This window comes from Phragmites australis, chromosome 23 (assembly GCF_958298935.1).
Source record: "Phragmites australis chromosome 23, lpPhrAust1.1, whole genome shotgun sequence".
NCBI classification, from domain to species: domain Eukaryota; kingdom Viridiplantae; phylum Streptophyta; class Magnoliopsida; order Poales; family Poaceae; genus Phragmites; species Phragmites australis.
The window spans coordinates 20,952,949-20,977,931 of NC_084943.1; the positions used below are offsets into that span (position 1 = coordinate 20,952,949).

At 41.2% G+C, this 24,983-nt stretch overlaps 2 protein-coding genes across 2 annotated transcripts; both read left to right on the plus strand.

The window, feature by feature from the left end:
• Nucleotides 1-6,292: 6,292 nt before the first annotated feature.
• On the plus strand, nt 6,293-8,674 carry LOC133905887 (transcription factor HHO6-like). Its single transcript, XM_062347676.1, has 5 exons — nt 6,293-6,750; nt 6,877-7,118; nt 7,624-7,903; nt 8,018-8,094; nt 8,210-8,674. Exons 1-5 carry the CDS (start codon nt 6,384-6,386, stop codon nt 8,489-8,491), a joined length of 1,248 nt encoding a protein of 415 aa, XP_062203660.1. The 5' UTR covers nt 6,293-6,383; the 3' UTR covers nt 8,492-8,674.
• A 429-nt stretch (nt 8,675-9,103) lies between these two features.
• Nucleotides 9,104-13,976, plus strand: LOC133905885 (uncharacterized). The gene is made up of 9 exons (XM_062347675.1): nt 9,104-10,265; nt 10,384-10,485; nt 10,593-10,638; nt 10,763-10,841; nt 11,414-11,765; nt 11,934-12,177; nt 12,592-12,834; nt 12,916-13,035; nt 13,218-13,976. Exons 1-9 carry the CDS (start codon nt 10,194-10,196, stop codon nt 13,661-13,663), a joined length of 1,704 nt encoding a protein of 567 aa, XP_062203659.1. The 5' UTR covers nt 9,104-10,193; the 3' UTR covers nt 13,664-13,976.
• The last annotated feature ends 11,007 nt before the right edge of the window (nt 13,977-24,983 follow it).

A 24,983-nucleotide genomic window follows, 5' to 3' on the forward strand; every position in this document is an offset into this window, starting at 1 on the left:
GGTTCATCCGTCAAGGGAACAAGAGGAGGGAGGAGAGGGGGATGAGGAGACTCGCAACGGTCCTCTGCGGTTTGTTCCCAGCCATCCGATTGGAAATTGAAGGAAGGCGTGGAAAACATGTTTGATTTATTTATAGAGTGGCCGTTTTAAGTGTATCTATAGATAAGATTTATCGGAGTAAAGAATAGTGGGGTCTCCTCGTGGACGGATCCACTCCAGTAAGATATCAGCAAGTGCTGTATGCCACGTTTATTCGGAACTGTGGTCACCCCGCGCGATCAGCCAGTGACCGCGCGACCAGCCATACTTGTTGAATCGACTTTTTTTTTTTTTTTTTTTGCCAAAGTCATGCCTATTTCATCGTTGTAGTATTCTTTTTACACGAATTCACGTGTTTGATTTATGTTAGAAATCGATATGTGAAGGAAGATGAGGGAAAATATGTTTAATTTATTTATAGGGTGATGGTTTTAAGTGTATTGATAGATATGTTTTTTTTGGATGGAATGACTCATGCGAGGATCTCATGGTGTCTATCTGTACTGTCAGTTTTTTCCTACTAAATAACATATATAGCATGAACACCAATAGTTCTCTAATCTCTATTGGTTTTCAGTTGATTAAATTTGCCATGTGTGATGCCTAAAATTATAACATTGTGCGTTATTATTGGTTTGGTAGGCTGCATATTTTTCTGGCAAAGATGTATGAATGCGACGATACCATACTTGTTGAATCGACTCTTTTTTTTCGCCAAAGTCATGCCTATTTCGTCGTAGTAGTATTCTTTTGTACACTAATTCACGTTTTGCGTGACCAATTGTTTTGATGGATCCCGTTAGGTTGTTTGATTTTATAAGACTTTAGTTTTGAGTGGTGGAGAAGCCTAATGAGATCGCGGGACCATCATTTGTAGCAATCATTTATATACGACATACACTTATAACAATACCACCACATATATATACTTAGGGAAGTAGCCAGTGGTGTTGCAAGTCTTTGCAGTGAACAACCGCCGAGAATCAGTACTCTATCTAAGGGCCCGTTTGGCAGAGCTCCAGATTCAGCTCAGAAGCTGAATCTGGAGCTCTGCCAAACGGCAGAATTTAACTTTAGCTCCCTGAGTGAATCACTTCTCCTGATTCACTGAAATGAACTAGAAGCTGAGGAGCTGAAAAAAGTAGCTTCTCCTGAGGAGCTGACCACGCTGATTCTCCTAATTCATAGAGTTTATCCTAGAGAATCATTAAGAATCACTTTCAGCCACAGAATCACTTCTTCAGAGAATCAATTCTTTTAGAGAATTTGAATCAGGAGAAGCTCTGCCAAACAGGCCCTAAACAGCAATAAAATTCAATTTAGCAAATTTTATTGCGCCATAGAGTATGTTCGGATGTTTTTTTTCCGACACTTCCCACGACGCGGTCTTCGTTGGAGATCTGGGGGTGCGGGATGGGGGCTCGATTACAGCCGGAAGCGTTGCTACGGAGCTCCATACTCATCTGCAATGTTCAGATGTTTTAGTATTTGAAAACAACTAGAATGAAAAAAAAAATCTATTTCTTTGACATAATACCATCGTCTTTTAAGGCATTAAGAAAACAGTCAGTTTAATGATAACAAAGAAAAACATCGTTTTTTCTCCTTTCCCTTCCATAGAAGAGATATACCATCTACCAACTCTTCCTTCCATGGGGAAGGCGAGAAATCTTCCGAACTTCTACAGAATTAAATTGTTTCCTACAAAATCTGTATGAAATTTCCTATCTTGTAAACGAAACTAAAAGTCTGAAGATTCGTTTGTACGGCAAGATACACTCCTTCGAACAAGTGCAAAGAATCCAAGGAGAATAATCTGAACCCAATCGATCGAAACACATGCATGTGAACACGATGGCTATTATCCACGGTCTTGACCTTTGAGGACCCATGCATCTCTCGATTTGCCATCCTTGCGTCCAAAGGCAGGTATGATGTGGGGCTCATCAGAATCTCCTTGGTGATCTGCCCTTTCCTTGGACCAAAAGTCCATTGAAAAATTGGCTACTTTGATCAAATGCAAGTTTAACCCATTGAATTCTTAATTGAGGGCATGGCTAAAGCATATGTAGTACAATAGTCAAAACGAAGCTCTTGAACATTTGAGCTGCAAAACCCTCTTTAAATTGAATCGAAATCAAGCTAAATCTGACCCTAGCAAATGGATATATTTTTGTCATGTCTTTGGCTCTGAATATTGTTTTGTGGTTAGGGAATAATGGGAGCATTGGTCTTCTCCTCTTTTCCAATGAAAGTGAGGGCATCGGGTACTTTGCACAAATGGGACAAAAATGGAATTGGAACCCTAATTTATGCTTGTGGAGTTCAACATCTTAGGGGATGAGCGCACACAAATGACTAAAATCTCCGAATGTAGGGATGGTGAAAAGAACCATATTCAATTTTCTCCTATTTCTTTTAACCTTCTTGTCGATATAAAGAATATAGAGGTCCTTAACAGGATAGCCCGTAACGATCAGTTTTGGCAGTATCAGTTTTCTTTCTCTAGCCTGGGCCCACCGCGCGACCAGTCGGCGCCAGCACGGCCACGACCCTGACCTTCAGGGATTTTCCACAACCAGCCCTTGCTAGTCGTGAGGCAGATACTTGTCTGGCCAATTAAACCTCATTTAATACCGCTACTCACATCATTTTTTTCTTCCCCACGCGGTTTACTCTGGTGAAGACGGCATGATCGGCACAGAGTTACCTTGTCTCGTCCTGCAACATTAATTGTTACGGGATGAGCTCACAGACGCAACAGGGGGCATGGCAGGCGCACGCGGGAAACCGGCGGTGGGATAGGACAGGTCAGACGACCCGAACGCGACAAGAGGGAAGGTGGCTGATGGATGGGACGGGCATCGCATTGCTTCAGGGCAGGTACAACACATGCGTATCCTGTAATAATGGTCTATATCGATCATCTAGGCATGTATAAGTCTTTTTGTTGGATACACATATAAGACTCCTACCCCTCTGGAATATAAAAGGGATATCTTTTGAGAAGAGGAATTTTGAAGAAGAAGACACAGGATGTAGGGCTATTACCCTATAGGGCTATCACACACCTGTCATTCGATACAACTCGAAATCATTGTCAGAAATTAACCCTCGATACTTTTATTTTGTTAATTTAGGACTATAAAAGATAATGTAACTTGCAATACAAGTCTTGAGTCTCATTTCAATATACACCTTGACATGCAAGACGGTGCTTGCATACTGTTTTGCACAATTGGTGTCTGACATAATTTTACCATGCAACATCTTTTGACAAAAATTAAGTAGAGCTATAACTTGTAACCCATAGATTAGTCCCAAGCAGCTCGAATTTGAACTGAGATTCACAAATGAACAACTAAAACTAAGAATAAAAAAAAGCATATTTGGTGTTAGAATCTTTCAAGTTGTTCATCCTGTTCTTCCAACCTATAAACAGGAGAATCTTTGAAACTTGGGCAATGTGACGTTAGCTTTGTCTTGTTGCCCCTTTGAGAGGAGAATCTCTCCTTCTCTCTCCTTGCCGTGTCCTTTCAGCAATGGCAAAACAAAATCCCATTGAGATCTCATCTTACTCTGGCCCACTAATACATGGAATCCTTATCCCTTGCCAATAATTCCTCCACTGCTCATTCAGCAGAGGGCATCTTTCCATTAGTTGCACCCTTTAGATGTCTAAACCACTGCCACATAATGAAAGCCATTGGTTGGGAGGAGGAACGAGGGTGCCTTTGGTTGAAGCCAACGAGGAATGTGTTATGAACATTTATGTTTTTAAGGATATGGTTATCTAAGTTGTTTGTTTGGATAAGTAGATAGGATATCTAATTTTGTGTTTGGTTGGAGAGATGAGGGGTCGGTGGGATGAGAATAATTTACTAAATTATATCTCTTAATTTTAAATAATAATAGTTAATCATACACTAATTAATATGCACTAACACTTATCAATGCTAAATTATCATAGTAATTACTAATTAACAGCAAAACATGATAATTATCATTAATTGTACTTTAATAGACACACCAATAGTACACTAATAAACACACTAATACTTATCAACCATAATGTCACAGTAATAACTACTAATTAGTAAGATAGCATGCTAATTATCTCTAATCTTTTATTAATTATCATGATTAGATAAGGTGGATCTGGCTCAGTCTATCCAGTATTTGTGAAGAATATTCCTCAAAACTGAATAACCCTACTCATCCATCTTTTAACCAAATGCCTAAAAATATGGATGGCCATCTTCCATCCAGACTCATCCCCACCAACCAAATGCACCTAATCTTGTATTAAATCTAGAATGATAGTATTATTTGCCAATTTTGCCAAGGATCTATCTTGCACACTGACTTTACTTTCAAGTCTAGTGAGAGACCAAATAATTGTACTTTGATGAGAGCAAAACTTTCCTGTCCTTGGTGATTAGTAGTACTATACATGAGGAGTACTTTGTAAGAGTAATTGAACATTAAGTGCTAGTGTTAACTTTGTGTTAACATAGTACTATATATTGTAGTATGTGATTGTAGCTTTATTATCTAGGTACAACCCATTTTCAGATTTTACAGAGCCTGAAGTTTGAATTGCAATAGCTTATTGAAAGAGGATAGGAAACGAAACCTCTCACTTTCATGGGATGATGGCATGAAGATATCCCTAAGCTATCTTGTGCTACCTTGAGATTTACTTGTGCATAAAGAATGTAGCATGCCAGTCCTTCGTTGAAGAGAAATTGGATAGCTTTTGTCGTCACATTTGACCTGAACCTCAGCCACGGTTTGCATTGCAAGGTGTATTTCGATGCTGACGTTCCCTTCTCAAAAGTGGTAACACACTTTGTTGCCCATGGAAAGTTCGTGAAACCTTGTCACTTTAGATAGCATGATCAACTAGGACAGGATTGCGGCTTCTAAACCACCGCATTTCTGTGAGTTTGGAACATAGAAATTGCACCTTGAAACTCACTGAGATCCGTATCAAACTAGCTCTTGAGTACGAATTTTGGAGTTAAAAAAATCGTAAAGTCTTGTCAGCTCATGTTTTCCCTTTCCATGCCTTGTCTCGAAATCTTGAGCTTTGTGTCTTCGTCGTCTTCCTACTCGCATATTCTTTTAATCATGAAATAAATCGCATTTCAGTCTTTACATCCGGAGATGTGTCTATTAGCAGATGCGACATCCAGTTCAAGCATCCATGCTGAAACAATAGATTTTGACCCGGGTATCTATCTACCTTGTTCATTGAAGTGGAGGTCCAAGTTGCTGCTGGCCAAAAATTCAAGGGAAATAAAATCGTAAAATGCTCTTGTTTATCCCTGGTACTTGATACCTACCCATCACCAACCCTCCGGATTTTGCACATCCGAAGACGAAGAAGCTGGGCTGGGGCAGGGCAATTCCATGGTGGAATAGACTGCAGAGGAAAGGCACAAACCTCATGGCTACCGACAACAAAGGGACAGGAAATCTCCCAGCCATGAAATGAAACCCCTGCCGCCACCTCCAGCTTCTGCAATATGACGTAGTGGTCACCATTCGACAAAATTTACCCAGTTTTGCATCGGCAGAAAGTATATTGTATTTGGGAACAGAGAGGTAGTTTTGGCATCTTGGGTGCTCGGTAAATGTTGTATGAGTACATACGTATGATAGCATGAGTATGTATATGTGTCTATGAGTTGTATTTGTGTTTTTCAATTGGGATTCCGGAGGCCAACAATTTGCATGGATTCAGCAGAAAGAGTGGAAGACAGAGAAAAAGAGAGCTGGATTCGAACTCATGGGAGTGGAAAAGGGCTGCCACGAATTGACAAAAGCTAGAGGGGCTGGATGGTAAGAAATGGGACGTACGAAGATGCAAAGGATCGGGAAAGATTCTCGAGAGCAGGATTAAAATTTCTACCAAATTTTACGCTTTTTGGGAATTTGAGAACGAAATATTTAATCTCAATATTTTCTTTCACTGGTACGTACAACTTATAGAGCATACGATGAAAAAAAACCAAAATTCGATGAAATTTTACAAATTTTGGTCTTTTCACCTGTGAATAAAAAATAATATAAAACGAAATTGAAATCCGTGCTGCAGCGTCGGGGCACCGCACCGCCGGCCGGAGCAGCAGCCAGCAGGCGGTCTATTCGCTGTTACGCGACGAAACGCCCCTGCTGCTCTCCTCCACGCGTCCATCCAACCAGCAGCAGCAGCAGAAGCAGAAGCAGAAGCAGCATCTTTTCTCCTCCTCCCCACTGCCAATTTACCATTCCGCCCTCGCCTTCCGGGCAGCGCCTGGTGGTATCTTCTTCCACCTCCGGCAGCTCTTCATTTCGGCATGACCGTTCTGCCCCCCGGCCCGCCCGAACCGGCCACGCGAACCCCTCCCGTCTCCCGGTATAAACACCCCAACGGCAGCACGCATACGGCAGCAGCGCCACCACCGTTTCCACCTTCCGAATCGAGGCAAGGGATCGGCCCCGAGGCCGGATCATCGGCGGCGGCGGTGATGGCGCGGAAGGAGGACCTGCGGGCGCTCGCGGCGCGGGCGGTGACGGACTCGCTGAAAGCGGCCGTGTCCCGGTCGAGCGCCGCGGAGAGGGCGGCCCGGTTCGAGGAGTGCGTGCGGAGCCTCGAGGCCGAGAAGGCCAAGATGGAGGTCTTCCGTCGCGAGCTACCCATCAGCGTCCACCTCATCGCCGACGGTGCGCTCGCTCGCCCTCCCCTTCCCTCGTCGATCAATCGGCGTCCAATTCCTCGCTGAAAAAGCTGCAGCTTTGGGCTCCTTGGGTTGCTGTCTCACCTTTGTTTGGCTTGGTTTCTCGGTGCAGTGATCGAGTGGCTCAAGGAGGAGCTGGCGCAGCACCGGCGGCCGGCGCCGGAGCTGTTCGTGTCGGCGTCGGCGGCCCCTGCGCCGGCGGCGAAGAGGAAGGCGCCGGCGGAGGGAGTCAAGGCGGAGGCGGACGCGAACGACAAGCGGAGCTGGATGAGTTCGGCGCAGCTCTGGAGCTGCGGGAGCCACGACAGCACGAGCAACAGCAATGGCTGCAGCTCCAAGAAACCGGCACACAAGGTAGGGGAGGGGCGTGATATGGAACGGAGGAAAATATTGCGCTTTTTCCCCCCTGAATTTTTGCTAATCGAAGTCACTTCATGCCATAATTTGTGCAAACGAAAGAATCTTGAGCAATTGGATGGCAATTCGATGAGGGGGATATCAAAACTGAATAAAATAAGAACTTCTGTTCAACAGAAGACTGGCAAATTTTCCAGTGAAAAAAAGTGCCGAATTTTATGGTACAGCTAGTAGAAAACGAAAGAATCTTTATTTTTTTCCGGCTCATTTGAAGAAGGGAAATGAAAATTTACACTATAAACCCAAAAATGAGATCTTTTTTAGCTAATTTGTTTTTACAAGATGTCAAGTATGTGTTCAAGTTCATAAATCTTGAATGAACATTCAGCAAAAGACTAATCTACCTGTTCGGTTTATCCATGCTAGTCAGATTAGATGCACCCAATGCATACCATATATCTCCATGTGTTGCTCACTTGTGTTGCCAATTCCAAATCATCAGGTGTCCAATGGGTTCATGCCACTGAGCGGCCTGCCATTGCTGACCTTCGCAAGATCGTCTGAGGACGCAGAAAAGCCCGCTGCCATGCCGGTCCCGGACCTGTCCCTTTCATCCCCGGCGATCGATGGTGCCTGCCCGGCTGCTCCGAGCGCCACCAGCAGCGCCGTCACGGACGCCGGGGCGCAGCAGCAGCAGACGCAGAGGAAGGCGAGGAGGTGCTGGTCGCCCGAGCTGCACTGCCGGTTCGTCGCCGCGCTCCAGCAGCTCGGTGGCGCGCAAGGTGAGGATTGCCATGATCTGGTTGTGTTGTATGCCGCATTGCTGTGGGCGATTAACACATTTGTTTCTTGATCGTTGTGCTGAAATTTCTGGTGTCCAATTGGTGTTTCTGCAGTTGCCACTCCGAAGCAGATCAGAGAGCTGATGAAGGTGGATGGGCTCACAAATGATGAAGTCAAGAGCCACCTGCAGGTCTGTTCTTCTGTTACAATTTGCAACAATCCGATCAAACAATTCCGATATCCCAATCCGTACACCATCTCCGTTTAGCATTGGAACCTGACAAGATTCTCGATCGCTGCTGCAGAAATACAGGCTGCACACACGGCGAGCGTCGTCGGACGGCGGCGACCAGCAGGGGGCGGCCCTATGGTCTGCGCCGGAGCAGCAGTACACGACGTCGCAGCACAGCACGTCACAGTCCGGCTCGCCCCAGGGGCCCCTGCAGCTCACCGTGTCCAGCAGGGCGGTGTCGATGACCGCCGGGGACAGCTGCGACGGCGACGAGGGGGAGGAGGAGGAGGACGGCAAGTCCGAGAGCTACAGCTGGGAGATGCAGCAGCGTAGGACAAGAGCATCGTCGTCATGATTCTTGAACCGCAGCAGATGAGCAGCATAAGAACACATCAGACGAGGCATTTTGTGTCTAGTCGCTGAGAAGATTCTTTTTTTGGGAGGAGGATGTGATGAACTGATGTGAGTGATTGTTGAGTGTAGGGGTGTGAGATATGAGATGGATTATCACATTGCATTGCACAATCTTCGGGTTGAATCGCGTCGCCGACGCCTACGTCGATTTTCGCATCTGCGAGGAGGACGCTTGCCTTACTTGTACTGATTTCTCCTGTTCTTGCAGTCTTATGCAGATTCATCCTGTCACCCACTTTTCGTTGGTTATCTGATCTTGCTATTGTCTCGTTGACGGTGTCTTGTTTGTCCCCTGTAAAATGCAGGATTGCAGGATGTGCTGCAACTCACTAGCATCTGGTAATTTGTATGCTAATTGCGTCGCATCATGTGGTTAACAGATCACTGCGTTTGCCATTCGGGCCATCTGGCTGTTGCTCTGCATGTGCTGCTGTTCAACAGCTGCTGCCTGCTGAAGCTCGTGCTTGGAGATCAGATGTTCTTGTGCCAAATAATCTGGATTTGATTCCTGCAGTCGGTGATCCGGCAAGTGGTGTGCCTTCTACGGATCGGTGGTACTACCTGATGCGAACGATGAGCTTCAATTCGTTATTTGCCGTGCATGCCGTACATAATTTATTTCATACGGGAACTGTGTGGGACACGTAAAAAAAATCGATCCGGTTACCGGGTCTACTAGTGGACCCGATAGAATTTTGTTTACCACATTTATTAGTATTTTATTTGAATTTTATCAAATATATCTAATAAATCATGTTAACTGGTGGCTTCTAATAAATTTTATTTACTGATAAAAAAACTCTTGGTATGGTTCGGTCGATCAGGTCGCCAGATTCCATGCAGTGGTGGCAGTGTCTGCTGGACACCGAATAGGGGGTTATTTTTATTTTTTATTTTTGTGGGAGAGGAACAGGGGAGATGTTAAAGATATATTAAATAAAAATTATATGATATTTCTGAAAACTAAACTAAATAAGATTATACAAAAAATTACGAAAATCCTACTTTTTGAATAGGCCTGAAACATTTTTGCAGGTTTATCGACAAAATATGTCGACTATTGTTTAGTAATTAAATATTGTATAAGCCTCCCAAGAAAAGGTGGTTTGAAAAGTCCCAACAAAATCCGAATCTTTTTATGCTCATCGTAATAAATATTAGCTAGTTCACACAAAAGCCAGCTTATACTCCTAGATCAGAAAAATATGACACTTTGAAAATTCACATGATCAGAATGTTAATTTGACTATAGCTTTTATATAAGTACCATCTATAGAATTATTAAAAATTTATGGACTGTCTATTTGTTGTAAGTCAAAGTCAGGGAATATTAGTACTATCCGAGTACTTTTGAATCTCTTTTCTGTTTAAAATATTTAAAATTCCTAGCCGTCTGATCTACTCACCAGCCGTTGGATCAGCCAAACCTAACACCCCACTCCATCCCTCGCTCTCTATCGTTGCCGCTGCCGCCGCCCACCTCCCCGCGCCCGGCCGCACCCCCGCCGCTTCTCCCCCGTCGAGGTCAGGCTCCGGTGATCTCGAAAACCCTAACCCTGTGACTCTGTACCCTAACCGTCGCCGGAGCACGCGTCCGGAGGCTCCCAGAACCCTACGCGGAGGGAGCTCACCAAGGGAGAGAGATGAGGGAGGTGGTGACGGTGCAGGTCGGCGGCTTCGCGAACTTCGTCGGCGCTCACTTCTGGAACTTCCAGGTGATTCATCGATCGCGGCAAGATCCTAGCTTTCTACTCTTCGTCCGCACAATCTCGCACTCGCAGCGCTTGAGCTCGACGTCTCCTCTTCGCTTTACCTTCTTCTGCTGCTCCGCAGGATGAGCTGCTCGGCCTCGCCGACGACGCCGGCGCCGACCCGGTGTTCAGGGCAGCCGCGCTCGACACGGACGTGCTGTACCGCGCCGGCGAGACGCACCAGGTAGAGGCGCTCACTCGCTTGTGTTCAAGGATGTCATCTTTTTCTTTCTTCAGTAGTGATTGGTGCTTATCTCGTGTTCGTTTGGTGATACTGCTCAATTTCCTCAGGGCGTTGCCACCTACTGCCCCCGCTTGGTATCTGTTGGCGCTCGAGGTAAATCGTTCTTGTTCTTCGTTTCGTTTCGCGTCTTTGATACTAACGTTTATTTGTGATAAAGGGTAGCAGGCATGTTGTTTTGTTGCCGATGGTATAAATTACATTGTCATGAGATTTGCAGGGTCTCTTGGCTCGTTAAGTTCCTCCGGTACTCTGGGTCCGAGTAGTGCTGCTGCAGATCAGCTCAACGTGGTCTCATGGCAAGTGATGTTCTAATCTCTAACTTCTGTAGAATTTGTTTCTATATTTGATTTTCTCATTACCAAGTCCATCACACATCATCGATTTATTGTGTTAGTTATTTATTAGCTAAAGATAAGTAGGCGGTTGTTCGGCGTTGTTTGAATTGCTTGTGCAATCAAGCTACTAATGCGCTAGCTGCAGATTAAAAACTGAATGTGTATGTCTAGCTGGTTGTAGTTATGATAAATAGGCAAAACAGCTGGTTGTACAATTGTATGAAATTGTTGCGACCAGAAGGAACAATGAACCAGTCTTAGCCTCATACTGTTAGTATCCTGCAGATTGTAATGATGCATACACTAATCCTGCTGCTCGGAAAATTGCTGTGTGTCATCTGCTTACTATTTTTCTGGAGTAACGTCCAGTTTTTGGCTTATCATTCTTGTTATTGATAGCGTTCCTTTTACACTTCATGCTATGAGATACATGTTAATATTACCTATGAGTTAACTGTGTGATGTGAGAGCACAAGTCTATGACATAATGTGTCAGGATCATTGAGAACTTGTGATAATCCCAATTATTGTAGGTCTGGAAATGTGACAAGATCAGTCGAAAAACGTCATGAGCGGAACTTGTTTCTGCAAAGCTTATCTGAAGAAGGGCAGAACCCAAGCACTAGCAATGGTCAGAACAAGTCCCAGGAAAGTGTTGAAGATAAGGACCTGGTCGAAAGCCTAGAGAATGGAGTCAAGTTTTGGACTGATTATTCAAAAGTTCAGTATCATCCTCAGAGCTTGTATGAGTTGCATGGGTCATGGACAGACTTTGACAAGTTTGATAACTATGGGACTGCAAGGGAGGTGGTTTCAGAATGGTCTCAAATGGAAGAGATGAATGAGAGGCTCAGATTCTTTGTTGAAGAATGTGACCATATTCAGGTCCTATCTTTTCCCCAGCAAACTATCGATAAACACTCTATTTACTGTTAATAAGTTGCACCATGGGCTTCACTTATGCATTCAGCAAATTTTGTTGAACTACCTCCCATCATGCCTTTTTGTTGATTTCTTAATTCTTTATATTGATTATTTCATAATTTACTACAGGGCATCCAGTTTGTTGTGGATGATTCAGGAGGTTTTTCCAGTGTAGCTGCACAGTATTTGGAGAGCATCGCTGATGATTACACAAATACACCTGTATTGCTGTATTGTGTGAGGGATCCAGTCTCCCATGTATCTCGCAGGAATCAACACGAATCCATTATAAGATCTTTGCATGATGCTGTATCATTTTCAAAACTTTCATCCTTTTGCAATCTGATGGTACCAATAGGGCTGCCTTCTCTAAGTATGGTTCAATTATGTGCTTCTCTTACTCTTTTCCACTCTAGCATGTTTAATATGCAAATTCTTTAATTTTACTAAATATATAGGAAATTCATTTGCTTGATTTATGATCCTCTTTTATAATATTAGACTTCTTTCAGTAGAGATTAGACCTTAGTTTCACAACTGTCCCTTTTCCCTGATCATTGATCATAAGACAAATAAATTGCAGGCAGTATCCTTTAAATATCTACTTAATTAACTCACACCTACTGTTGGTGATGCAGTGTTCATTCTGTTGTAAAGAAGTTTTATTAGCAGGCCTATTAGGTTATTAACATCACTTCTTTTTATGGAATCCTAAATTATTTTCACATGCATAGTGAAAACTTGTTCAGTTCTGTTCTGCTAACTTTTTTTTACCTTGCTTCTTCAGGTTACTTTTCGCCTTTGCTTTCTATACAAGATGAGAAGTGCTTCCACTCTAGTGCCGTTTGTGCTGCAGCAATACATTCAGTAACTGTTCCATTTAGACTACAACATGTAGGCCCAGCTTCAGACTTGGTACATTCATCTGGCAACCTTGATATTGGTGAGCTTGTGCACATGATATCTGATCAGGGTAGGCAGAACATGGTTACCGCTCTGGATTTAGCGATGCCTGCACCTTCTTTGACAGGTACACTATAGATGCCTTGTCTGATCAAATTCGGACAAAAAAAATGATATTCCTTGATTACTGCATACTCCTGTTTTCCAGATAGAAATGATCTGCAGAACATACAAAGGAGCTTGCACTCTTTGACCCCTGAAATCGGTGATGAAGATGAAGATCCTTATGCTGTTGAATCATTGGTGGTCCATGGAACTCTGGATGCAGGTTTGCCTATCTTATTCCTTAGGATCAATTTTATTTGTATCTTATGTCATTCTAATATAGTTGTTTATCTCAAACTAACTTTGTTACCTAAACTTTCACAAGATTCAAGGCACAGCTAAATTTGCTTGCACATATGCATCTGGAACTAAAAAAAAAAACTAAATCTACATACATTGATACAGGTGGGCATAGGGTTTCCATATCACAAGTGGACTCTGTCTGTTCATCTTTTGAAGGCAGGATGACAAAACCAAAGTTCTCTCATCTCTCAGTATCACAATGCCCCCTCCCAATCCCACTCCCATTCCCATCCATCTTCGGGGGCAGTATAGGCCGGCATGGTGAGATCCTCAGCAACCACTCAGAAGGAACCCGGCCAAAGGGTTCACTCGACGTCGTCTCAGTACCGATGGCGGCACGCCTAAGATCGAGCAACGTCATATTGCCTTTCATAGAGAGGCGATCGGCGAGCCTTCAAAGGCTTGGTGCGGCCAGAGGCGCGCTGGGGGCTCAGATCCTCCGGGACTGGGGCTTTGAGAAGGAGGAGGTCGAAGACATGAGAGAGCATCTGGTGAAGATGCTGCGCCCGTTTTATCCTGAAATGGATCTAACGTCAGATTCCGATTAGATGGACCATTTTTGTGAGCATATCACGGAGATCGGCTCAGTTTGGGTCTGTGGAAACTGTGATGTAGCTGCCATGCGATGTTGTGTTGTGACGAATTCCTGTGATCTGTGTACAATGGATGAGCAATTCATGTAGTTCTGAAATATGTTCATGTATATGTTGAGAAAACTGGAGGCGAGATCGGGTTGTCACACTGGCACTGTGTCGGCACTCTGATGCACGTGCATCTGGGCACGGCGGATGTGCGCCACGTGCAGCTGTTGTAACATTCTGATGTTTCAGTTCAGACGCAAAACTCCATATCTGTGCCGTACCTTCAAATCGCAGTAATGGAAACTGAAGAACATAGTCACTCAGACGTCTGAGGTCTGAACTGTTCTTTTCGCACGTTTTAACTTCTCAAGCATCAGTCTGAACTGAAGTCTGAACTCCTTTTCTGCTGGTTTTACGTCTGAGCTTTTCCTATCGTGCCTTGAGCTGCCTAGTTTGTACTGACATTTTTCTGAGAATGCGCAAGAGATTTGTGTATCATCTGTATTCAGACAAAACCGAGTAGTATCTACAAATACTACCTAAGTTCTTTCAAGCGCTCAAGTTAGATTGATCTGAGCAAGAGGACAAACAGTTCTTGCATGTTCAGGATCGACAAGGTAGGGATACGGAATTTTCTATGGTAGCGTGGTGATTTTTTATGGAAAAGAGAGCTTTACTAATTTTTTTGGTTACTTCAAGCTAATATAAACCTATAAGAGTTTACCTCTAATCTCTATCACTAAGATGCACACAATCATAATCTAAGAAAAAGAACGTTGCATGAGACAAAATACCGAAAGGACTAAAAAGATGAAACACATAAACTATGCTGAGGTTATTATGTTTAGGCTTGGATGCGGAGTCTAGGCTGCCATCTAAACTCCAGCAGTGTATTTGTCATGTACAGACAACAAACAGAGCTAGTATGTACAAGTAAAAATAACATAAAAAAAGAAACATATTTCCTCTTGTTAAAAATAATATCATTCCTGCATAACTATATAGTCCAACATAAGATGGCCTCTGTCACCATTATATAGCCTTTCATATTTTTACTAAGCCACCGAAGCCGATTCTCGAGCATGTTTTGAGCACTTCGTGGTTTGGTACAGATTTGATGCCACCTAGACTATTAGCCATGCAGAGCGTGCAAATTGGCAATCAAAGAAAATGTGTTTAATTGTCTCAGATTTGTGACAAAAAACATTTATGATCTCCTAGCCATTATCTTTTTCTTAGGTTATTCTTTGCTAATAGAGTCCTTTGTGTAAATACCAAATAAATATTTTAATTTTTAAAGGTAATTTTATTTTCCATATTTTACTTTTATGGACATCCCCCTGCATTAGGGTCCAGAGCTAACTGTGAGCCTGTTAATTTGTTTTAAGCTCCATTTGAACTCATCTAGGTTCATAGACAAAGTGATGTTGGAGAAACGAGCTATCAACTCATCCCATATGACTAATTTTGGGCCAACCAGATCTCGCCTGAAACAGATATTTATGGGGAATAACTCCATCGCCTTAGCTACCAAATCTTGCTTGTTTTGTACTATGTTATATAATAAAGAAAATTGGAGTCTCAGCGTTGAGTTGTCTAACCAAATACCCTTCCAAAATCTAATTTTGGATCTATCCTTTATGTTAAAAGTATTATATTGGAAGATGATACTTTTCACTTTCATTAGTCCGTCCTAGAAATGCGAGTCACATGATTTTCCTTCAACTTACAAAAGAGGTATTGTCCCCCATGTATTTATTTTCAAGTAATTCTTGCCACGTTCCATCCTCGGTTAGTAACTTGTATAGCTATTTACATAGGAGGGAAGTATTTTGAGTATCAAGGTCTCTTATCCCTAATCCACCTAGGTTTTTGGATTTACCTGGACTTTTCATTTCACTAGGTGATATTTCTTTTTGTGACTATCGCTCTGCCAATAAAATGTTGATCGAAAATAATCAATCCTTTGTAGAACCTCACGTGGGAGTTGGAAGAAAGACATCATATATATGAGTAGACTACTAAGAACTAAGTTTAAAAGTACCAGTCTATCCCCCGTAGTTAAATATTTGACCTTCCAACTGCTTAATCTTTTTTCGATTCGTTCCTCTACTTCTTTACAGTCCGAATTTTTGAGTTTTCGATAGTGAATCATGATTCTTAGGTACCGTAGGGGTAACTCGCCCATTGCACATCCGAATATATCAGCATATTGATCAGCCTTAGCGTGAGCCACCCTAAAGCAAAACAATTTATTTCTTATAAAAGTTTATTTTTAACCTTGAAAATTGCTTAAAAGCACAAAACAAAAGCTTAATGTTTTTGACTTTTTCCTGGTCATCCTTCTTGAATAAGATCATGTCATCGGCATATCGAAGGATTGATAGTCTATTTTCTACCAAATGAGATACAACTCCTTCATCGTGTCCTATATTTTTAGCTCCTCAATCAGTACTGCTAAAATATATGTGACAATATTAAACAAAATCAGAGAGAGCATATCACCTTGACATGGACCTTTCTTATTTTGGAAGTAATGGTCAGTTTCTTCATTGAATTTTACTGCTAGGCTACCCCTTCAAATGAGGCTTTCTATCTATGTACACCATTTCGGCGAGAAGCCTTTCATCCCAAGGGACCCTAGCAAGAATGGCCATTTAATCTTGTCATAAGTTTTCTCAAAGTTAATTTTAAAGATTATACTGCTCATCTTTTTTCGATAGAGTTCGTGTAACGTCTTATGTAAAATGATCATCCCTTTAAGGATATTTCTTTCATGCATGAACACCGTTTGTGTAAGACGGACCATTCAGTCTGCAATATTGTTTATAGGGTTCGTAAGCATCTTAATAAAATTTTTAAAGTTGACGAGCTTCTTTAATTCTTAGTAGGAACGTAATCACTTCTAAGTTCAAGCTATATATCGGTTGATTCCGAGAGTGCATGAATTGCTGAGTGCATTGCATACCACACGCATTTGTTGTGCCGTGACATTCTGGCATTCTTCAGGCTAGCAAGATCCAGATCCGATAGCCGGCGGCCTCTTTTCTTCCGTTGTCCTGAAAAGCTATACCTCTGCATTTCATCCATCATCTCAATGCACGAACCTATCGTTATCATTCTCCCTTTCTGTGCTTTCCCTGCAACGTTTCTTTCACCTTTCTGATAGCCAGACCTTGGTCGTGAGCATGGCGTGTAAAGCTTGCCACCCACTACGTCAAGGAATCAAGTTAGCTAGAGTTAAATCTAGGAATAGATGAAGTTCTATGCACCAAAAAATTCACCCAAGAAATCTAGAATAGATGACCATTTAAATTGAGTTTTGTGTGTCAACAAATTTGCCCAAAGGAATCTCTTCATCCTTTTCTTTTTGGCGAACTCGCGCGAATGAATCTCGACTTTGAAGTTAGCCTCTATTAAACTAGACTTTTCCTTCAAAACCATACTGAGCTTTTACGAAAGCATGTTTCTTACATGTTTTTGATGTTTCGTTGACCTAAGCTCCACATGTCAGTCTCACAATAAGTACTTTAAAGTTGGATGTACACATTCATCTGTACGCTTACAGTTGTGAAGAAAAAGTGGACTATGCATCTGCAACCCAAAGTTTTGAAAAGCCACTAGGAACTTTGAAAAGGATTTGATTGTCTAGAGGGGATGAATAGGTAGAATCTGAAAATTCTATAAATTAAATGTAGTGGATTAGTAAAATATGGATTCTTCGTAGATTTTTCCGAAACCTCCGCAAATATATGGAGGTTCCGCAGAAATCCAAGAATTACCAAGCACTAAAGGATGTGTTCCAACCTATTACTCCAAGTACCTACAACTCAAACCTCACAAAGAGATAAATCGGGTCAAAACCCTAAAAATCAACAGGAACAAAAATATACAATAAATCACAAGAGATTGACAAATGAGACAGAGATTTGTTCACCGAAATTTGGCCACTCCAAAAAGAAGTGGCTAAGTCTCCATTGATGTGCTCACAAAGAGTCAGATTTCTTTCAACTCTTTCCTCACCCAAGCGACCACAAAGATCGAGTTATTGTTGCTTACTTAAATTTGCAAGGGTGATACAAACGTCCCAAAGCTTATCACAAGATTAGGAGCTCAACGGGCAACACCAAACCATCTAGGTGGGCAAACCACCAAAAGTAACAAACGCGAAATCACTGGCTTGACGAAGAAAACGAGTGCTCAAAGGATGAATTTGAAGCTTACTAGCACTACTCTTTTCTCTCACTCAATCCTACGCAACATTTCATCTAGAATCACAAAGGGGAGTGGAGAGAGGAGCTTTGAATGCTCTTGAGCTACTTGTCTCAAGTTAGTTTGAAATGAATGAGCTGAGTGTAGTTAGAGAGAGAGAGAGTGTAGGGTATAAATACTCCACACTCAAAAACTAGCCATTACACCTGTGAAAATGCAGACTCTCCATAAAAATATGGACACTCTGCAAAAGTGTGGACCTTCCGCACACCCTTAGTTAACCCAAACTCCGCTAAAGTGCGGACTATCAGCGAAAATGCAAAAACTCCGTATTTGTACATTTTTAAAAGATTATGGCTAACCTAGGTGCAAGTGTTGTGTTCAATATGTCTCTCATATGTTTATTAGATCTTTTGAGTACTGTTTCTATATAAACAAATAAATTTTGTACCCATTTAATAGTACGACATCATAAATTCAATTTCAAAAGATAAATGGATTTAAAACTATAAGATCCATGTGCCGCTTTCCTTTTTCATTTTTGGGGGAATCACCATGCATCAAATTCTCACTTGATCAAATTACACCTGTCCATATTTCATAAAACTCACTAGTTCTTTAATTGTTTTATCATTATCACCAAAACCCACTTAGGGATCTATATGCACTTTCAATCTTTCTCTTTTTGGTGATTGATAATAACTTAATTAAAGCTTACAAAAGATATATATAATTAAAGCTTTTTGAATCCTTATGATATAGAGAGCTCCCCTAAAAATGTGCATTTGAATGAACTTAAAAAATTTTGATCTTAAATGACAATTGCACAATTTTATGATAGTGTAGAGACTCTCCCTATATCATAGCATCTGTAAGGTGCAAAAACAGCAGGTGTGTAAGATCATAAATAAACGTGATGCGCATGACATGATAAGCACAACAATAACCTAAATTTATGTCCAAGTACGGACCCTTTGCAAAAATATGCGAACCCTTCTAGAAATGTGCAGACACTCCGCAAAAATGCAGATTCTTCGAACATTTTTGTAGATTCTCCGCACTTGATAGATTCTAAACTAAAAAACGTATTATAGCACAAGAACAAATGATCTCACACTAGCATAATAAAACTTAGTACCTACAAGAATTAGTAGTTTAAGTACATCACAATCATACAAGTTCATGTCCACCACCACACACAAAAGATAGAAAGAATTATTACAAAACGAGTACATGAAAGATACGCTTTCACCCCCCCCCCCTTGGCATCAAGCGCCAAAAAGGAAGAAAAGGAAAGACTATGAAGATCAGCATCTACTTGTCATCATCCTCATCCTCGTTCGCGTCTTCATCATCATCATCATCATCGTCATCTTCTTGATACTCGCCCTCTTGTTCGCTTTCTTCTTCTTCTATCTCGCCATAAGCAGAGCAAGTACAACGAGAGCGGCGAGCCGGAGGAGGAACCTCTTCTTCTTCTTCTTCTTCTCGATTCGCTGCCTCGCACTCGGCAAACAGATCTCCAAAATCAGGCACTTTTTGATGAGGGGAAGTGGGAAGCTCTAAATGCCCTTTGATTTTTTTTTACTTCTCTTCTTAGCTCATTTACTTCCACGACGAAGCATATTTTTGATGTACTTGCCACGACCACGAGAGACATCATCACGAGATTGCGAAGAGGAGGGTGCACGAGATAGAGGTGGGGCTGCACGGGATGAGCTTGCACCACGAGATAGCCTAGAGGATACCTTATTTTTCACATGGTAGGACTCATGAATGCAATCCTTTGGAAAAGAGATCTTTGTAATCTTCTCAATGACATACATGATATACGGAGTATATGGAAAGCTCTTTCTAGCATCATCCATGGTGTCACAAAGTTCGACCCAAATGAAATCACCGACACTGAAGGGTCTTCCACCGGGTGCCATTCTAAGAAGAATGTTTCTCGACATGCCATGGAGCTTAGTACCATCCCCCTTCTTTGGATTTATGGTCTGGCAAAATAGAAGATTTAGACAGTGATAATACAGCTTCAAACCCCATGGCAACATAGAAGATTTATGGAATTGAGCACTGATTTCCTTATTCCGATTATACTTGAACCCCATGACATCTTTTATTCCTTTCTTTGTGCAAGCATTGATGACTTCATCAAAGATAAGATCATTGGCGTCTTCCATGTATTTCCAATCAATATATTGCATAGGGACAATGAGCTTGATTTTGCTTTGGTAGATGACTGATAGATAGAAGTCAAAATGAAATTGGCACCAAAACAGTCCATCCAAAGACTCGTCTCTTGGCCACAAGTATGGATCATTTTTCCTTTCCTTCTTGACCACTAGTCTTTGATTTTTGTAGCTTTTTGGTAGTAGAGATTCATAAGGTTGATTGACTTGTGGAGAGTGCATGTTAGGAAATTCATTGTAAGCCACTTGATCTCTTCCAAAGTTGAGATCAATATGTGGAGGAGTATAAGGACACAACCTTGGATCAATTCGCTTTCCCAACTATTCTTCATATCTTTTTGCTTGGGTCTTGTGACCCCTAGCTCTTCTAGCAGCAGTCCCATCACGAGGTTCTTCAATGTGAATACCTTGACTTCCGCTTCTTCCACCTCGCTTGACCGCTTGCTTTCTTGCGGCTATTTTAACATGACCCCTTGTTGTGCGAGAGCTACTGCCTTCATCTAATTGTTCTCCTGCCCCAAACGTAACAACATCTTCATATGACTCATCGAAGGGAGGAGGTCCATAATGTTAGGCATCAGGATCATGGCGGCGCTTGGTGTGAGCTTGTGTTGATGGATTCCTCAGATTTAGATGCTCCATCACCACTGAAAGATAAAGAGGTCATATAAGCTATGGAAGAGGTTAAAACAAGATTCAAGAATTATATCATGGTTTAGACCTTTTTCTGCAGATTGCGGAGTCTCCGCAAAAATTTACGGACCCTCCGTAAATGTGTAGAGTCTCCGTAAATATATGGACTCTCCGTAGATAGCAGACCAAACCCTAAATCATGATTTCAAAAGATTTTGCCAAGAGATGCAAATGCCACTAGAAATATGGAATCAAAGACACATAAGGAGGATATCTGCCAAAGGAATACCGCTCTAGGAAATTCAACGAAGAGATCGAGCAAACACTTGATTTGTACCTTGAGAGAGAGAAGAAAGTTGAACTTGAGGTCGATTCGCTGAACTTTACGAAGAATCTGCACTAGGAGATCTGGTCTTGATGCAGATGTGGAGTCTTTGAAGATTAGGCCTTCAAATCAGTGGAGATTGAGATTTGAGTGAAAGAACATGGGAAGAGAGTGAGAGCACGAGAGGGAGGCGTCGATGGAGAAGACTATTGGAGAGAAAGAGAAGTTTTAATCTGACGGGTAGGTTAAAAGGAGTGAAAAATTATGAAACCATGGAGTCTCCGTAGAATTATGTGGAGTCTCCGTAAATATGCGGACTCTCCACAGAATTTTGTGAACTCTCTGCACTTCGTCCAACAGTAGGGAAAAGATAGATTTGAGATAGATTACGAGGAGGAAATGAGAGAAATGTGTTTCGATGTACATGAGAGATCATATCACTTGTGATTAGCCAGCAATCAACCAATCAAAATTATAACCACAAGTGACATGACGTGATCAAAGATCAAAGATCCAAATTTTTATTAAAAACACACAACTCTAAGCCTATATTTTAGAAAACTCCTATCTAAAAAGCTAGAAATCTACAACAATCAATTGTATGTAATAAGTCAAGCCACGTTGCTAGAATCTAGAATATTTAGTTCATTTCTCAACTCACAAAACCTTTGCTCATCTAGTGGTTTTGTGAGGATATCAGCCAGATGTTTTTCAATTCTCACATGGTGAATATCGATATCCCCTTTGGTTGAGTGGTCTCTCAAGAAATGGTGTCGGATGCCTATATATTTGGTTCTTGAGTGTTGCACGGGATTGTTGCCTATTTTTATGACACTCTCATTGTGACACAAAAGTGGAACTTTGGTCATGTTATAGCCATAGTCTCTCAAGGTTTGCTTTATCCAAAGCAGTTGAGCATAACAAGTACCCGCTGCAACATATTCAGCCTCGGCGATGGATAGGGCTAAAGAATTTTGTTTCTTTGAGGACCAAGAGACCAATGACCTACCTAAGAATTGGCAAGTCCCTGAGGTACTCTTCCTATCCACTTTGTAACCGATATAATCGAAATCCGAATAGCCGATAAGGTCAAAGGTTAAATCTTTAGGATACCATAAGGTAAGGGATATGAACCAAATATCTAAGAATTCTGTTAACGGCTATTAAATGACACTCTTTTGGAGAGGCTTGAAATCTTGCACATATGCACACACTAAACATTATATCAGGTCTAGATACACAAATGTAAAGTAAAGATCCGATCATGAAGCGATATACCTTTTGATCCACTGCCTTGCCTTCTTTATTGAGATCGAAATATACGAAAGTAAACACAACAGATTAGCAAAATGCGGACTTTCCGTAGATTTTTCCGGAACCTCCGCAAATATACGAAGGTTTCGCAGAAATCTGCGGTTACTCTGGATATTTATGGTAGAACTCAAATTGATGCCTATGCAACAACAACAAGGATTAAATCCACAAATTACCAAGCACCAGAGGATGTGTTCTAACATATTTCTCCAAGTACCTACAGCTCAACCCTCACAAAAAGATAGATCGAGTCAAAACCCTAAAAATCAACAGGAGCAAGAATATACAATAAATCACAACAGATTGATATATGAGACATAAGGATTTATTCACCGAAGTTCAGTCACTCCACAAAGAAGTGTCTATGTCTCCGTTGAGGTAATCACAAAGAGCTGGATTTCTTTCAACTATTTCCTTTCCCAAGTGACCACAAAGATCGAGTGAGGGTTACTTACTCAAATTTGCAGGAGCGATACAAATATCCCGGGGCTCACCACGAGATTGGGAGCTAACGGGCGATGTCTAGCCATCTAGATAGCAAACCACCGAGAGCAACAAATATGAAATTACCGTCTTGACAAAGAAAATGAGTGCTCAAAGGATGGATTTGAATCTTACTAGTACTACTCCTTGCTCTCACTCAATCCTATATAATATTTCACCTAGAATCACGAAGGGAAGTGGAGAGAGGAGCTTTAAATGCTCTTGAGCTGCTTGTCTCAAGTTAGGTCGAATTGAATGAATTGGGTGCAGTTGGAATGAGAGGGTGTGGGGTATAAATATTCCACACTCAAAACTAGCCATTACACTTGTAAAAATGCAGACTCTACGTAAAAATACGGACACTCCGTACAAATGCAGACCTTCCGCACACCCTTAGTTAACCCAAACTCCGCTAAAGTACGAACTATTCGCAAAAATGCAGACACTCCGTATTTACACATTTTTAAAAGATTAGGGCTAATCTAGGTGTAATTGTTGTGTTCAATGTGTCTCATAAATTTGTTAGATCTTTTGAGCATCGTTTCTACACAAACAAGTAAATTTCGTATCATCTTAATAGTACGACATCCTAAACTCAATTTCAAAAGATAAATGAATTTAGAGCTATAAGATTCATGTGCCGTTTTTCTTTTTCCTTTTTGAGGATCACCATACGTTAAATTATCACTTGATCGAATTACATCTATTTATACTTTATAAAACTCATTAGTTCTTTAATTATTTTGTCATTATCGTCAAAACTCATTGAGGGCTAGATACACTTTCAAACTTCAGTTAATAGTAGTAGTATAAAATATGGTTTTGAAAGAAAGTAGTACTCCCTCCGGTTATAAATACTTGTCATTTTTTATTTTTTATGATCTTCGATGTGAAACTTTGATCATTATTTTCTATTAAAATATAGCTATAATGTCTAATAAAAATATAATATTATAAAAGTTTTTTCAAAATAAATATATATGTGATTTTTATATTTCTAAACTAAATATTTTAAAAGCTATTAACTGTTAATATTTTAAAAGTTTGATTCGATCTTAATCAAAACGATAAATATTTATGATTAGAAGAAATATAAATTATGGTTGATCGATCTGCCTATAAAAGCACGGCACTTGGCGTCAATGATTGGTGGCGAGGTTCACATGGCCGGCATGTGCCAAAACGCGTGCGGTCGAGACGTGACGGGTGCAGAATTTTAGTAAGTACTAGTGAAGATTAGTTGGTTAAAAGAAACAGCTGACACGAATGCGCGAGACATGGATTAGTATTTTATAAGTAGTTCGTCAGGACGGATACACTTCATCAAAATCGAGGTATTTTACTATATTTGTGATTGTAATTTGGTAGTAGATGTTTTAGTAAAGTATGGCTTTAGTTTAGATAAGGATGATTATTGTATATAACTAGATTATTTTCTGAATTTTGTAACCAATCATATGACCAACAATTTAGTTAAGTCTGAGATTTAATGTAATCCGTTTGCCACTCAAGAAAAAGGACGAGGGAGAGAGTGGGACGGAGAAGACACGCAAAAAACGACCCGGATCTTACGATGGCCCGGGGCTTTTGTTATTTTTTGATCAAATCTGAATCTTGTATGCATGCGTGTTGCGTGTTCCACGGATTTTGTCACGTCCATATTTCTTTGACCGTGGATTATGACATTATGTATTGTAGTGTTCTTGCAAAGTATAAAGAATTGCTCACTACTTTTGCCTTTTGGCCTATTTTCAGATAGGTGAATGGTGTTGCGCAAAGTTGCCTTTTCCTTTGTTCATTCTCTTAGGAAAACATCTTATTATATTTGGTGTCAGCTGTGGCATTGTGTCAGGTATCCTCGTTCTTGAATCGTCGTTTAATGGTTCGTTTGGGAAAACTCTTTCTGATTTAAATTCTCTGAAGGAAGTGATTCTCTGAAGGAAGTGATTCTGTAGTTAAAAATAATTCTCTAAAATAAAATATATGGAGAAAGTGATTCTCTGTGGGAAGTGAATCAGTGGAAGCTGTTTTTTTTCAGTTCCTAACTTTTAGTTTATTTCAGAGAATCACTTCTACGGATTCTACTCAGGTAGCTAAAAACTGAAAGCTACTGTTTAACAGAGCTCCC

Coding starts and splice junctions, on each gene's coding strand:
- LOC133905887 (XM_062347676.1), top strand. CDS start 6,384: ATGACCGTTCTGCCCCCCGGCCCGCCCGAACCGGCCACGCGAACCCCT. Junction 6,751..6,876: donor CGTCCACCTCATCGCCGACG/GTGCGCTCGCTC, acceptor TTCTCGGTGCAG/TGATCGAGTGGCTCAAGGAG. Junction 8,095..8,209: donor AAGTCAAGAGCCACCTGCAG/GTCTGTTCTTCT, acceptor TCGCTGCTGCAG/AAATACAGGCTGCACACACG.
- LOC133905885 (XM_062347675.1), top strand. CDS start 10,194: ATGAGGGAGGTGGTGACGGTGCAGGTCGGCGGCTTCGCGAACTTCGTC. Junction 10,486..10,592: donor GCGCCGGCGAGACGCACCAG/GTAGAGGCGCTC, acceptor CAATTTCCTCAG/GGCGTTGCCACCTACTGCCC. Junction 12,835..12,915: donor GCCTGCACCTTCTTTGACAG/GTACACTATAGA, acceptor CCTGTTTTCCAG/ATAGAAATGATCTGCAGAAC.